Genomic DNA, 15,540 nt, shown 5'->3' on the forward strand with positions numbered 1-15,540 from the left:
TTTGCTGCCAGTCCAGTCTTTAAACCTGATCATTTTCAGAGGACTGTTTTCTTTTTTGTTTATTAAGCTATTTAACACTGAAGTATGAATCATTTAAGCAAAAGAAATACACTTAACACAAGAAATGAACCAGTGTTGTGTCTACACATAACAGACAACTTAACAAAGAACCAATTTTATCTTGTATCTTTAGGGACTTTGTTACAAGGAGGAAGTTGCAACATCTATTTCTTAAGTTGAGTCTACAAAAAACATAACAGTTTCATAGGCATAAAATAGCATTTTGCTCCAACAGGTTATACCCAAAGAGCTATCATCCAAAAACTTGGAATATATCAGGATGGTATGTGGTATCAGCCCTGTGGCAGACTGACGACCTGTCCAGCGTGTACCCTCCCTCTTGCCCTAAGACAGCTGAGACAGGCTAAAGCCCCCCCCCGCGACCCTGACAAGGATAAGTGGAAGAGAATGGATGGATGGTATGTGGTATGACCTTTAACAATGTGACGAAACTGGACAAGTGGAGAACAAAAGAAGATGCGGCAGGCCTTAAAAAAAAAGCCTAGAAGCTTTAAAAAAAAAAAGCGCAGATCAACCGTATCTGAAAGTCAAGTTCTTAAGAATCAAACTGTGAAATTTCTGAATCATGGATGTTTGAAAATAGCTCAATGCACCTATTTCCCAACTTTCAAAAAAAAAGGTGGCTCAAGACTTTTGCACAGCACTATAAGTCGTAAAGTCGATTCAATTTTTACGTTAAACAGGAAAAAATGTTCCTGTCAGGGAACCACATTGCTTTGCTCTCCAAGGCTGGAGCGACCTCACCACACCACATATGTTTTCTTACCAATGTGTAGACATCATATTATTGTGATTATGAGACAAAATTTCTAATCTAAAAAGTTTCTAATCCGGACGCTAAGATTCATTTAATTTTCTCTACTGCAGCCAGCACGTACGGAAGGAGCAGGAGCATTGACCCAACCTCGCAAACTGAAGCTAAGTGGAGGGTTTTTAACCCAAAAAATAAATCTTTTTGTACATTTATGGGCATAATCTCATACTTAGAGTATTTTTCCCTCACAATATTACCCTCCATATCCTGGCTCTAGAGGTTTTTTTTATTTTACCTAGAATGGCCCGAAAATGCTGTTGAACATGCAGACTTACATGCATGCTTCACACCCCCACTCACCCATCTCCCACACACACACACGCACGCACACACACACACGCACACACGCACAACCAAATACACTCACATTCTCACACAGTGTCCTACGTGGCATTCTGTATCTTTATTGTTGTAAATGCTTTTCATTCAAGCATGCCAGGCCACACAATGCAGGATCCAAGATTATTTCTGATGGTAAATGTAAATGGTTTATCTTGTGATGTCTTAAGTGTGGTAAAGGTTATGCGTTGATGTTTCATTTAAACGTCGAGGCCCCCAAAAATCTATATTAATGTCTCGAGTGAAATGTACACATCCACTGAGGGATCATGCTGAGAATTAGCAGTTCCTCTCGAACTTTCAGAGGGGGTTCAAAGATAAAGAAATGGTACGTCTGAATGAATGCCCTTTCAACTCCATGGGTTGAAATGTAAGCTCAGTACTGAGTTTTTATTAAGCAGAATGTGTACTAAAGCAGCCGGTTGACTCGTGTGGCATTAGGTTTGGATCGACTAAAATCAGACTTTTGCATTTGACTGAAGATGTGGGCAAACATTCTGGCCCACCATTTCTCTTCAATGGCACCCAAGTGCTTTGGGGAGAAAGAGGGGATCAATGACTGTCACCTAGTATGTCAGCAGCATGGGTCATCCAGGAAAGTTACTCTCAAGTCAAGTTGTGGCCATTCAATGGTACCTACTGCAAGGGCATATGCTGGTCTTTGTCAAGGGGTACAAACATCTTTATCTGCTGTGGAACTCGGAGCATGTTTGCACAACCCGGGGTACACCATATTTATTTTATAGCTAAGTTAGCAAATCTTTGAAGAGGAATTATTTGTAAGACATCAGTATTTTTGGTCGTGATACACAATAGAGGCCTCTAATAGTGGAAACATGCTCCAAGCTCTCAGTGAGGTAAAGTTTCAGCTAATATTTGACAAATATCCAGCTTACCCCTTGCACATGCATGTTAGTGATCTCTAGTGAGCTGCTCAGTGCACTCATCATTCAAAGGCTCAACCATAGGATGAGTTTCATGTTCATTTCAAACCATAGACAACTTAAACAGATGTCTGTTCTGTTTTTTGTTGTTTTTTTAATGCCAAAATTGCAATCTCTGGATATACAAGACATAGCGTTTAGTGCGGCATATCAGTTCAGTGGGTTTTGCGAAGCAGCTTAATCGCTCCCATGGAGTCCTCAAGCACCCACAGCACCTAAGCTTGCAAAAACTAAGGAAGCCATAGCACTCATTGTCATCATCACTGCAATCCAACCCCTCCAAGCCCAGCCCAACCCCACTCCCACCACCGCTCCCACCCTGCCCTGGTCTGTGCTTACACAGAGTGGCCAGAGAGGGGTGCCGCGTGCTATCAGACCTACCGTAGGCAGAGAAGTCCACCACAGTCAAGATACACGGAGCACACATAAGACACAAAGCAGGAAGGAGGAGAGCAGAGACAAAGGAAGAGATTGAACTCACAGCAGACACCAAAGAAGGGTAATCACAGCAAATGTAGTTAGCTAGACTGTAGGGACTGAGGAAAATGACAGACGGAGAAGCCCCCTCATTAGCACAATCATATCTTGTCCATTGGAGTTTTAAAATAACATCAATTTTAGATATGTTACTGCACCTCATCAAATTATCAATCATGTTTGTGGAAAAAATAATAATTATAGGCCCAAAACAACAGCATTGTACTAACTAGTAATTTAAATAATTACTCTTTCAGGACGAGGAGAAAAACAATGGCTGTTCTGTATGTTAAAGTCTTGTCATTTTCCACTCAAGTCCCAAAGCACAAGTGAGAGAAAGAGCAACAATAACATTAATGACAAATACATTAAATGAAAAAAAGAAAGAGAAACAAATAAATTAAAAAACATTAACCATGGTGGATAAAGAATGTAATTAACAACTGTGGAGAAAAACTGGGTTAGAAAACATCAGAATTGTAAAGAATCTCTGTTTTCATCTAGCCTAAAATCCAATACAATTCAAACAGGCTAAATTACTTTTAAAGCTACTTGAATAAAATATGGAGAAAAAAAATGTTATTATTTTATTACAAGGCCAAACACAACACCCCTAAGCCTTTATATAATAGGCATATTATTATAGTCATATATAGGTTAAAGACATTTGTTGTTTGCTTTGCTTTATATTCAGTACAATTATAAATTATATCAGGCAGGAAACATCCTCCTGAGGCAGAACATACCTCTCCACCTTTCAGGTTCTTCATTCCCATGTCACCCTTCCCCTTCTTGCCCTTCTTGTTCTTCTTCTTTTTGAAACAGCACTTCTTGACGATGCAGAAGCAGCATGTTAGAATGAGTAAAGCGGCGACCACGGCGATGGCGATGATGGCCCATGATGGCACTGAGGAGCATATACAGACCAGTGTACAGATGAACCCACACAGAAAAGCTACAAGTAAATACTGTGACATTTGACCGACCAATCATTAAGCCTCCTGTCACGTCCTGGGCCAAATATATTTAGTAAAAGGTGGTAGGTTAGCAATTAGATCTAGTGAAAATTAGATTTCCCCGCCATTAGGAAGAGCAGCCAGTGATCAATACTGAATAAAGACATTAAAGGGCTGCAAATGCCTGCAGCAAAAAGAGAAAATCTAATTCCAAATTCATTGCTTAGAGTTGTATCAATGGGAACTGGGTAATGGCTGATCGGATGTTTGGGGCTTGCGTGGCACTCACGTGGGATCTTGTCGATTTCATTCAGGAACTTGTTTTTGATCTCGTCAAAGGCATCATTCTTGCTCACTGGTTCGGTGGAGTTGTCTGCCGAGACTAACGCGACCGGCGCTGGAGTCACAGTCAAGGCACTGGCTCCCGTTGGCTTAGCAGCGACCATGGGCGTTGTCTGATGCCTGAACAAGTTCCACTTCATTTAGGCTGCACGTACTGTCCGTGAAAAAAAAAGGGGAGGGGGTTATTAGTAGGGAGACCAGACCATTCATGACTTGTTCTCAACCAGCATAATATATTCCACCTGTGTGTCACTACACCGCCAACATTCACAGGTGGGTGTTAACAATTTGACATTAAAGGGTTGAGTCATTTGACTGATTTTCACATTTTTTGAAGATGTTTGAAAGAAAAAACTACACGAATAAATGCAAAAACACACGAGTTATAGTAAAGCATTAATTTACCAGAAAACAATCAGAAAGGCTAAAACAGTGAAATACTTTGTTTGACTTAAAAGATAAAATGGATATATGGATGGAGCTGTCTTATGAAAGTCGTCTAAATCAGCGGTCCCCAACCATTTTTGCGCTACGGACCGGTTTATGCCCGACAATATTTTCACGGACCAGCCTTTAAAGTGTCGCGGATAAATACAACAAAATAAAACCAGTACCGGTACCAAAAAAAGGAAGATTTATTCATAATGCACGGGAAAAGACCCAGGGAAATTGAGTTAACAATAAAAACGATTAAAAAATGACGATAAAAACCAATAAAAACCCTGAAAACCATAAATTTCACACCTGGGCCTCAACTCTTGCGCCCTGGTTGGGGACCACTGGTGTAAATGATACAAAAGGTATAGGAGAGGGATAGCTGATATATTCGATTCATGGTTTTAATATTTACTACCTTTCGTGACATATAAAAATGTGTTTGTTAGCCACTGAACCTCAAAAATGTAAATCACCAAATTAAATACAGGTCATGACAGAAATAAAAGATTCATTCACAGAAGTTGAACTTGTAAACTTCTATGTAGCATTAAGTTGGACCAGTTGGATCTTGGTTTTTACATTTTTAATACTTGGTAAGTCCCAACGCTACTGATTATTTGGAGGAAATATACCTACAAAAAAAAAGCAAAAGAAATGTTATTACTTCTGCTGAAGTATCACTGAGATCAATATAGTTTCAAACTCTCTCTCTCTCTCTCTCGTGCCTCCAGTTATATGTATGTACATATATATGTAGTAGTATATGCAGAGGCTGCTTTCAAATCCATCCCGAAGGAGAAAATTTGTGACAGTGGCTTAGAAGCCAGTTTTGATATAGTATGCAATGCTGACAAATCAAATGCAAAACTTGAAATTTCCTGAGTGCACACAGTGAGTAGAGAGTGTCTGGTGTCCAGAAGTTAAACTTCTGAAATGAACAATATTTGCATGTATATAGACTTACGATGTTTTAACTGGGGAAATGAGCTGATCTGTGTGCATGTTTGTCTGTGTGTGTGTTTCTGTGTTTGTGTAACATACGCCAAAGTGAATATTTTAAATATGACTTTTCTTTTCAAATGTCTGGAGAGGGCCCCGTGTCAGATTGGCGACCAGTCCAGGGTATACGCCTCTCGCTCTATGGTAGCTGGGATAGGCTTCCTCTAATATAAGCTGAGAAAGGAGATCTTTGGGTTCCCAGAGAACCTTGGGTAAAGCTCTGTGGTTTCATTTCAACTTTGTTCATGACGAGCTCACCAACAATTATATAACTTAACAACCATTAGGTGAATAGTATGCAATTTTTATTTTATTTTTATTTTTTTGCTTTTGTGCTATATCCAACTCAATTTTTTAGACATTCTCTTTATTTATCTTGCAGTCAGCCAGTTCATCCACTGTCTGAAACAAGCCACTGTATCTTTTAATTGGCTGCCCCTCACAAATGAAGTGTTTGACCTGTGGCTAACAGGGCTGTTTATTGCTCACAGCATTTGTTTGCCTTATATTACTGTATAAGGGATATGCAAACTTTATTACATCATGAAGAGCTAAGAGTAGACAAAAACTAAAACAGAGTGTGTAGATTAGCTTGAATCTTTGGCTCCCAACGATTATTTGTACATGGGTTGACTTTATTATGTGAAACTCTGGTCATGGGTACTAAAGGCATTTGCTGCTGTAGCAGCATACATGACAGAAAAATCATAAGAGATCCATTTTAACATATTTCATAAAATTCTGAGGTCATTTGCAAAGACTTTACTTGATCAAGGCACTAATGCTATTTTTTGTCTGATGTTGCTTCCATACGTGTGCCAGCTGTGCCTGACCAGGACAGATGTTTAACCAGACAGAAACAAAATGAACTACTAGTAGCCATTCTCCTGTGGTGTTTCCAGAGGCCAAACAAATGTTCAATCAGAGCTCTTATCTGTTCCAGAAATCACAGAGTGACAAGTGCAGCTGAAAGCAGCCTGCCGACAGAGCGATGAGTGATTGGGCAAGACCTTGATTCAGAAAGCAGAACGAGAAGACAAGCATAACAAGAGCAGACTTCTGCTGCTGATTTCATTAAAGTCATGGTGATATGGGGAAAAAGAAGGAATTTCCTATTTCTCAAGTGCCAATTCTCCAGGATGGTGCCAGAGATTCTGCTTCTATTTATTGCTACATATAAATTATTCAAATTGAGGCTGACAGCGGAAAGGATAAGCTTATATTATTCAGGGGCCAGGACCACTTTATACATCCCAAAATATATTATGTAAAATAACTTGTGCTGCTGTTATGCAGACTGATGTTACCAGTGATGAACATCTTGTGAATATATACATAGATGGGGAATTGAACAATTACACAAACATTGTCAGTTATTGAGAAAATTACTGAGGAATGCTTTCATCCATCACACATTTCAAAATGAGTGGGTTGTTCAATGAAACAGCAATCACAAGCCTCACTGTCTGCACTCTCCACTGTATTATGCATTACAGTAGATATTGTAGCGCCGTTAAAGATATCCACTTTATTTATGTTTATGGGCAGTTTTTCCTTTTTGTCCCTCACATTTGATCAAGCCAGACCAATCAAATTACTATTCATGGTTATGTGTACAAGAATTTTATCTCCTCCACACTGAGGACGAACAGAGGGGACACAGACTTGTTTTATGACAAACATTAGCCCTATTTTACAGCTAGCTAAGCCCTTACTACTCGCTCCAGTAAAATCAGATAAATAAACCATTTTTATTTTAAAGAATGCCATCAAACACCAGACAATGCCTTTTAACAAAACTAAGATTTGAGAAAAATATCTCCTTGTGGAGGCTGCACTAAATACCAAATACACACAGTCTCCAGGGTAGGAAACGTAATCTTCTGAATAAAAAACAGGTCATATCAGACATCCAAGCAAATTGACCTTGCAAGGTGCTTGTTCCTTTTCTCTGACTAGATCTAAATATGCATATCCTGAAATAACTTGCAACAATAATGATCCACAATGCCTCGCTATCTAAATAAAGGAACATTTCTTAATGGGAAATTAAGCATAAAAAAACAAGACTAAGAGTTTCCAGCCATGCTAATAGCTCCTGCCTCATCAGTATGCTGTCATGCTAGCAGCTATGACATTCGCTGACATTCGCTAGCAGGCTAACATGTGCTCAGGGTGATTGGTATCACGTATGACGGTTTTGCAAGTATTTAGTCTTGAACCAAAAAGTTACAGAAGATAAATGAGTCTTCTAAGTCGTTACAATTAATTTTTGTTTAATAAAAATGCAAAGCCACCAATGTGAACCCTCAAGTGGCACTAGAAGTAAAGCTAAGTAATTATAATGCATCATCTGGAATAATGAATATCTGCACAATATTTTGTGTATTTTGGAGACTTTAACTGGGTAAGTGAAAACTTTATCTTACTGCTGATAAATGAAAAGTCAAAGGATCCACAAAGTCATTAAAATTCTTCCATTAAGGAGGATAAACATTTGTACCAAGCCTCAGAGTAATCTATCAAATAGTTGTTGGAACTGTTACGCCTCCTCTTCTTTCTGCTCTTGCTGCAGGGTTTCTTTCCACAGCAGTCTGTAGGCAGGAAGAGTTGCTGACATATTATGGGTATGCTTGTGTAGGCCTCCACAACAGCTCAAATAAGCCTGGCCTAACTTTTTTTTATCTGTCTCCTTCCAAGGATCCACGTTTCATGTATTTTTTTAATTTTTAAGAAATGAACTGATAATTGGCATCCTAACCTTTCTATCCCCTGTTTTCTCACTCGCTGTGAGCTACAAGATGTTTCTCCCAGTACCAAAGTGTATACTACCCACCAGGCTGACACTACTAAGAGCCATGTCGAAGTGTAGCTGATAACTACAAAGATCTGCTGTAATCTACCATCATAAATCACTACAGTGCATATATGTAACATATTAACGCAACATTTTCAAAAAACTAGGAGTCAGACTGGGAAGTTCAGTCCCTGAACCAACAGATTAAACCCTGAAGATAAGTAACAGTAACACTTGCCCCTTGCTCATTATCATCACTGAAAGGCCCTTGAGCAAGACACTTAAACTCCATCTGCTTCAGCGGAAATGTACAGTGACCAGTAGATCAGACAGTATTTGTACTGGGCAGCTTCCAGATCTAAATGTGTTTAAGTGTTTGAGAGTTGAGCAGGCCCTGAAACAGCAGCAGTTAGGGCCAGGAAAGCCCACCCTGGATGGTATAAATAGCCTTTCCATCCAATATATATTTAATATAAACCATGACTACTGGAACTCTGTGGGAGGTTTAAGCTCCATCTTTCAATGCGCGTCTCATTTCGTTAGAGTTTGAGTCATCAGAATTAGTTAAAACAAAATGGCTCAGCTGCACGGCACACAGCAGCACAGCTATGGGCATGATCCTTCCCTTATCACAAAACACACTGCTCAGAGTTGGATTGAGATCAAGCATATTTAGCTTTCCCATGCAAACAGACTTGGTATATTAACGCCAAGTACAAGCACAGCACTTGTAAGTGGTACGCAAAGGTTAAATATTTATCTTTCAGTAAAAGGTGGGATAAAATGAAGGTGAAGGCAGGTGGTTTTAATTTAACTAACAATCACTGGAAATGCCAAAGGTTGTTTCTTTCATTAGTAAACAAATTAAAAACATTTTTTTAAATACATTCATCTTTTCAAATGTATTAAATAACTACTTCAATCTTTTAGTTGCAGAAATCTTGTTGCACAGTAATATTTATATGACCAGATTCAAAATTAGAAAACGTTTTCATAAAGTAACATAGTTTTTAAATCTTCTGAATTTTTTCTTATTTTGAGGTTGACAATGCAACAACCTCCCCACCTAGATCTGATGCCGCAGATCATGTTTGGTGTCCTAGCTCCAAGCTTTAGGAGTGTGCTTTGCATCATATTTAAGAGCACGAACTGCATGTGTGTTATGCTGTAAAATAAATAAGATTAGTAGGTGATATTTAACAAAAAATACTCAAGGCATACTAATGGTTTACCACATCATATGTTGTCTTCATCATCATTAGAGGAAAATATGAGTCACTTAGAAACAGTCCAATATATCTCCAGGCTTATCACTATTATTACCCTGCACCTGTCAAATCCTAATGATGCAATCAGTGTGTCCTCGTGCAAACATAAAAATTTAAAAAAAAAAACATCACTAAGAAACATGACTAAGAAATTCTGTGCCCCTATCTGGGGTCATGTGCATGACATTTTGACCATTGTGACATCCTCTCCAGCGATGGGAAACCCCAGGCTGCAGATAAGCCAACTGCAAGCACGGGGACTGTGTTTAGTAAGGGCTTATTAGCAACCAGGTCAGATCTCCGAGAAAACAACCTAAGGAGAGTCAGCTAAAGTCACGCAGCTGTTTCACTGCACAACAACAGGGCAGCCTGAGTAGCAATTAATTAACAATCTGCAGCCAAAGAGCCAGGTCTGTTTTCCCTCTGCGCTGACACTTTGCCTCTATAGCCTTTCACACAGCTGTCCAATAGTGGCCAAAGTATATCTGTGTGTGTGCAGCAAAATTATAGATCCATCCAGACTTGAATTCAAATGCAGCACATGGCTTTAAACCCCAGAAACATCATAACATCTACTTTCAAAATGGCTTCTACAAATGAAAAGAAAACTGGTCCCAGGGTCATGTGACTGCAGCCTGGGGCAACAGTCAGGATCAGTGAGGCGGCAAATTAAGTATTGAATACAGTAAAGCACTTTGAAAAGATACAAAGAGAAAGGACAGTAAAGGGTGCTTGGATGTCATTGGCCACCAGACGACCAGGGCCCTAAAAGATACAAAGCAATCTGAATTACTCTGACCCCAGTGAAATCATTCAACCCCCACCGAGGCTCCTACCATCTGTGTCATTATGGCTTCTGTGTGGGTGAAGTGCTTGGCCTCATACTGAACTAGCTGTGCATCCCATGCTGCTTCATAGCCCTATAAGCCTTCTTAATGTGATTGTTTATACAAGAAGCTACATACATGCAAAGCCTTTCATACTAGACAGACCCTTAAATTTTGCAGAACTGACCGTCATGCAAAATAGTATTTCTTTCACAGACTATCCCTTTGTGATAAGTTGCATGTATGGGTGTGCTCTAATTTTGTACTTTTGCGTTTCATGCTGAGTGACTCTTTCATCTGAATCCCAATGAGCTATTTTAGGTTTGAGCCAAGTTGCATAAGATATTGAGGATATCGTTTAAAGGGTAATTGTTCAAAAGCATCACGCAAATCTCGAATTCATGATAAACACACTTGAAGAAACTGGACGAAGAGAATACTGGCTCAGCTAACACTGAGTCACAGCTGACCTCTGACTCTCTAGGCTGGATTTCAGCTGAAAATGTGGACTGGAACATTAAGAGAATAAGGAGCATTGTATTTTATTAGATCCATCAGACAGAACAGCACTGTAGTTGGAAAGCTGAGCTGAGATGGTGGAGTTCTTTCAATTAGAGATAATGTGCAGCTTTGTTCCTGAACTCTTGCTACTTTATGGTAATTCACCCCTGCTGAAATGGACTCAGGGCTCCTATAGTCTTAATGGGCTCATTTTGGCCAAGTTTTAATAGGATTACAGGGAGGATACTGATAGTTGCCTTGCTTGTTATTTACCAGCAAAGACACAGCATGGACAAAATCTAAGATTGCAACTCACATGTCACTTTATTAGGTTTACCTTACTAGAACTGGATCGGAACCCTTTCTGAAGACACTATTTATATTTTAAGTATTCGTGTAATATATTAATGTAATATTATTCATGGCTAGATTAGATTAAAACATATACACTCACAAGTCACTTTATTAGATACAGTTTGCTAGAACTATATTCTGATCCATGGGTCATACCAGCTTTAATTTTTCATAGCATAGATTCAACAAGGACATTCAAGGAATGTTGTAAATATTCCTTGGAGATGTTGGTCCATATTGGTCCACATATGATGGCATCACACATTTGCTGCTAATTTTCAGCTGGACATCTATTATGCAAATTTCCCATTTATGTTCAAGAAACCAGTTTGAGATTATCTGATTTTTGTGACATGACATCTTACCCTGCTGGATACATCCATTAGAGATGGGTACACTGTGGTTACAAAGGGATGGACATGGTCAGCAATGACAGTCATATAGGCTGTGGCATTAAAAGGAATCTCAACTGGTACTGAGAGGCCCAAAGTTCCACCACACCTTTACTTCACCACAGCCTGAACATGGATACAGAGCAGTTGTTTATGCCAGTTTCTGACCCTACCATTCAAATGTTGCAGCAGAAATCAATACATATCAAACCAGGCAACATTGTGCAAATTGGAGCCTCAGTTTCTAGTTCTTAGTTGACTGGTATGGCACCCACTGTGGTCTCCTGCTCACAGAATAGTTTCTCTTTTTTGGTATTCTCTGTTTTTTTTCTGAAATACTCTGAATCATCCATCTACAAGACACGCCATGTTCAAAGTCACTTTAATCACCTTTCTTCCCCATTCTGAATCTTGGTTTAAACTTCAGCAAGTGGTCCCGGTCTACATGCCTAAATGCACTGAGTTGCTGCCTTGTGGTTGGTCGATTAGATGTTTATGCAAATGAGTGGCTGAACAGGTGCCCCTAACAAAGTGGGCAGTGAGTGTATATTTATTTGTATATGCAAAAACACAATTATACTGCCACTGGATTACAGTATTTACAATAGAGTTTTCTGTATTGCTCTACAGTACTTGCAACAACAAGTTTAGAAGGGCTCCATGGGTATATCTTGTTAAGTCTTTCATGTTACTGCATCTCTGGTTCATCACATATAAAGTCCACTTATCAGATTTCACCAGGCATGCAGAGTCAGATAACTGCTAATTGTATGGCAGAGGCAAATTTCTGCAAGGTAGCCTACTGGAGTTTTAAAGCACTCCCTGTTTTGCAATTGCATGGTAGACAGCCAACAGTCTGACAAAAGCACTTGCAAATCCAAAAACACAGCATGCAGTGTAAAATATGCTTCAGAGCCAGATTCCTCAGTTTATGACCAACAGCCTTCAAACTGCTAGCCACAATAAATCGCTATGAGTATGCCAAGTGTCTGTCAGATGCTATATTTTATTTAACAGCGATTTAAACAATGAACTCCCCCAACATGGCTCAAACGTCAGTGTTAAACAGCTCTCATATAAGGTGTTTATGTCTCCTTATTTGTGTTAATGTGGCACATGATGGAAGTGCTGTTAGAAAAGCTGCTGTTCAAAACGTGATGGCAAAGCATACAAAATGAAATCTGACATTTTTATAACAAAAAAGAAAAACACTTTTAAAAGTGGACAGTAGCACTGTAGACATTACTCTGCACCAACAAAGAGCAGATTGATTGACATTTACATACTCACTCAGTGACTGATCTGCTATACAGTCAGCGAAACTGCGGCCATCTAGGACAGGATATTTACAGAGACACTAGGACTATGTGTACAGCTTCAGGGCTGCACGAATACTCTGACTGCAAACATAAACAACACAAGCATCTACAGAAAAAAGTATGACCATCCATCAGCGAGGTCAGCAGGGCAATTACACTTTTATGTCAACAAAATGATGGAAATCCTGCTGATGATGTGAACGCACTTACTGAGATAAGGATGTTAAAAAAAGGTGTTTTGCAGATCATCTCACTAAAGAGAATTAAAGAAGAGCCTCTTTCTCATCTATCGCATTGTGCACTGATCCAAAGGGTGGTCCAGAGGGCCTCATTTACAAACCTGCTTGTGTAGATAAAACAATGCTTATTCTCACCTGCAGCTGAATGTGATTCAGCTATTATCAGGAGGGATTCTTGAAAAAAGAGGGGGTGGGGGGGGGGGGGGCGGATGCCAGGGTTTGAATGCTGAGTGAGGAGCTGCGGGGATCATTTACAGCCAGTTGCCATACATTCTCCCTCTTCCCCTCAGCACATCCCCTTTCCCTGTCCCCTGATAGGTCGATTAATCATTCTGTCACAGAGACAGTGACCCAATCTGCATGTAAGGTAGTGCAGAGGAAATGTGACGGAGCAGAGGGCTTCTGCAGCACTGCAGATAGGCCGCATCTAATAACAGTTGAAAAGGGAACATACGTAGGCAGTGAGACTGCTAAACGTAAGGATTTACCCACTATGACTGCTCTGAAGAAGTGGCTTTGCTGAAATAAATAAATAAATAAAATCTGCACATTTATAGATAATGAAAATGAGTATTTATAAACCTACCTAGACAAGCATAAAGACTGCAAACAATGTAAATAGCACTTCTTTAAAAGTTTTGGTAGGTCAAAAAAGTAATGCCTCTTTGATGCCAAATCGAAAGTAATGCCTGAGATGCTCAGCTTCTGGCCCACAGGTAATATTGGGATCACCAAGTGGCTGACTGGACCACCATTTTCTAATCCACTAAGAAAATTTTACTTAGGAGGTCCCAGCTATGTCAAGCCAAAGGATTTCCAATTAAAATGCAGTTGCTGCTCCTGGATGCAGTAAAAAACCAGACATATATATCCAAACCAGGACGATATATTCAGTAATTTAATGTAGACCTGCTTGAAACTTAACTGTTCAATATTCATGTAACTTTTCAGACTACTAATCACTGGGTAAATTCAGAGGTTTTGCTGTAACACTGTTGGTGTTACACAAAACAGTATGACGAAACATGCTGAAAACCACATCACTAATTCTCCAAGTATGCCCCTTCTCCGTGCTGTGCTCTCTCTGACCATCACAAACTGTCTCCTCCAATGAAGCTAAGGGGCCAGAAAAGAAAGCTGCTGGAAATTTCGCCATGACTAGCATGTTTTTTTTTCTCCCTGAAAAGATTAAAGAGTGGTGAAACTGCCCCGACAGCACTGCAGGAGGCTGTGACTAGTGACAGTGTCTAACCGTTTAACACTGAATCTCTCTGCCATCGCCTGCCAGCGACACACCATCACATTGGCTCGGGCCAGGACTGGAAAGGCTCGACTCTCACCTGGAGTGAAAAACAAATGGCAACTGAGCAATCATAGTGATAGCTGTGTTAACGTGTCAGAGAGGAAATCACTGACTCATTCTTAGAGTCCAACATGGCTGGCATTATCATTTTAAACAAGCTTTTGCTTGTGGAATACTTTAAGATTTAAGCTTAGGGAGAAAAACAATTTAACCTAAATAAAGCTATGGTAAGTTGGAAAACAACAGTAATATGGGTGCAAGAGGGCACACCCACTCTAGCACTATACTGTAGCACAGGATACAGGCTGCACAGTTAGAATAAGCCTCTTTTCTTTGTGTTCCTCTTTAAGCAGTTCCAGCATTCGGGCACCAGCTGCCTTCTTGGTGGGAGCCAAGAGAAAAAATGAAATAAGATTGGTGAACTTCAAAGCTTCCTCTCATTTTTCTAGTTATGTATGAGAGACTCTGAGAGTATTTCTTAGTGCGAGAGCCACTGGGAGCGGCTGCCTGAGGTTTGAACTTAATGAGCCTGCCTGAATGTTTTAGAGCTTGACAAAAAAAAAAGAATCATCGGAGCATGCTCAGTATCACATAGCCTCTTGAATACTCTGCACTCTGAATATTGGACATGTAAATACACAGATAGAGTACCTACACTTCTGCATGAACATATAATATGATCCCTGACATTCTACAGTGTACTTGTCTACTCGACTTCTTAGAATCGAATGATCATGTGACCATTTCAAATGCAAGCCATTGACTGACTTTGATCATTGTGACACCAGATACTAGGGGAGAAATAGACCTAGTTTAAATCCCAGTGTGTTATTCAGAACAAGGCGGAAGAATAAATAATGAATTGATAATTAACAATTCTCTTTGTTTGTAAAAATTGTGTTGTATTTGTAATTTGCTTTCAAAGCAGGATCAAAACTCCTGGCTTTCAAAAACACTGCAAAATAACACCCTAGCTATTTTTAGTCTATTTGTTAAATAGAATTTTAATTAAATGTAATTTAATAATAACTCTGCTGTGATAATGATAGGCTCAGAATTGCAAGAGTCAGCATTAGGAAGTAAGAAGTACATGCAGCTCATTATAGGTTTCGTCCTTGGTACTGTCACCTCAGTGCTGCCTATGCTATAT

The 15,540-nt window shown here is 39.6% G+C and overlaps 1 protein-coding gene across 6 annotated transcripts in view; it reads right to left on the reverse strand.

The window, feature by feature from the left end:
• LOC102790759 (synaptotagmin-2-like) overlaps positions 1–15,540 on the reverse strand; it is a 65,261-nt gene that overhangs the window by 12,053 nt on the left and 37,668 nt on the right. For all 6 annotated transcript variants that reach the window (XM_006794233.3, XM_006794232.3, XM_006794235.3 and 3 more), the window contains 2 exons: positions 3,901–4,107; positions 3,402–3,562 (listed from right to left, as the gene is read on the reverse strand). In XM_006794233.3, the coding sequence (XP_006794296.1) occupies positions 3,402–3,562; positions 3,901–4,093 (354 nt within the window). In that variant the 5' untranslated portion in view covers positions 4,094–4,107. The remainder of the gene's footprint in view (positions 1–3,401; positions 3,563–3,900; positions 4,108–15,540) is intronic.

The sequence above is a fragment of the Neolamprologus brichardi genome, chromosome 20, assembly GCF_056152115.1.
Source record: "Neolamprologus brichardi isolate AB-2024 chromosome 20, ASM5615211v1, whole genome shotgun sequence".
Lineage (NCBI taxonomy): Eukaryota > Metazoa > Chordata > Actinopteri > Cichliformes > Cichlidae > Neolamprologus > Neolamprologus brichardi.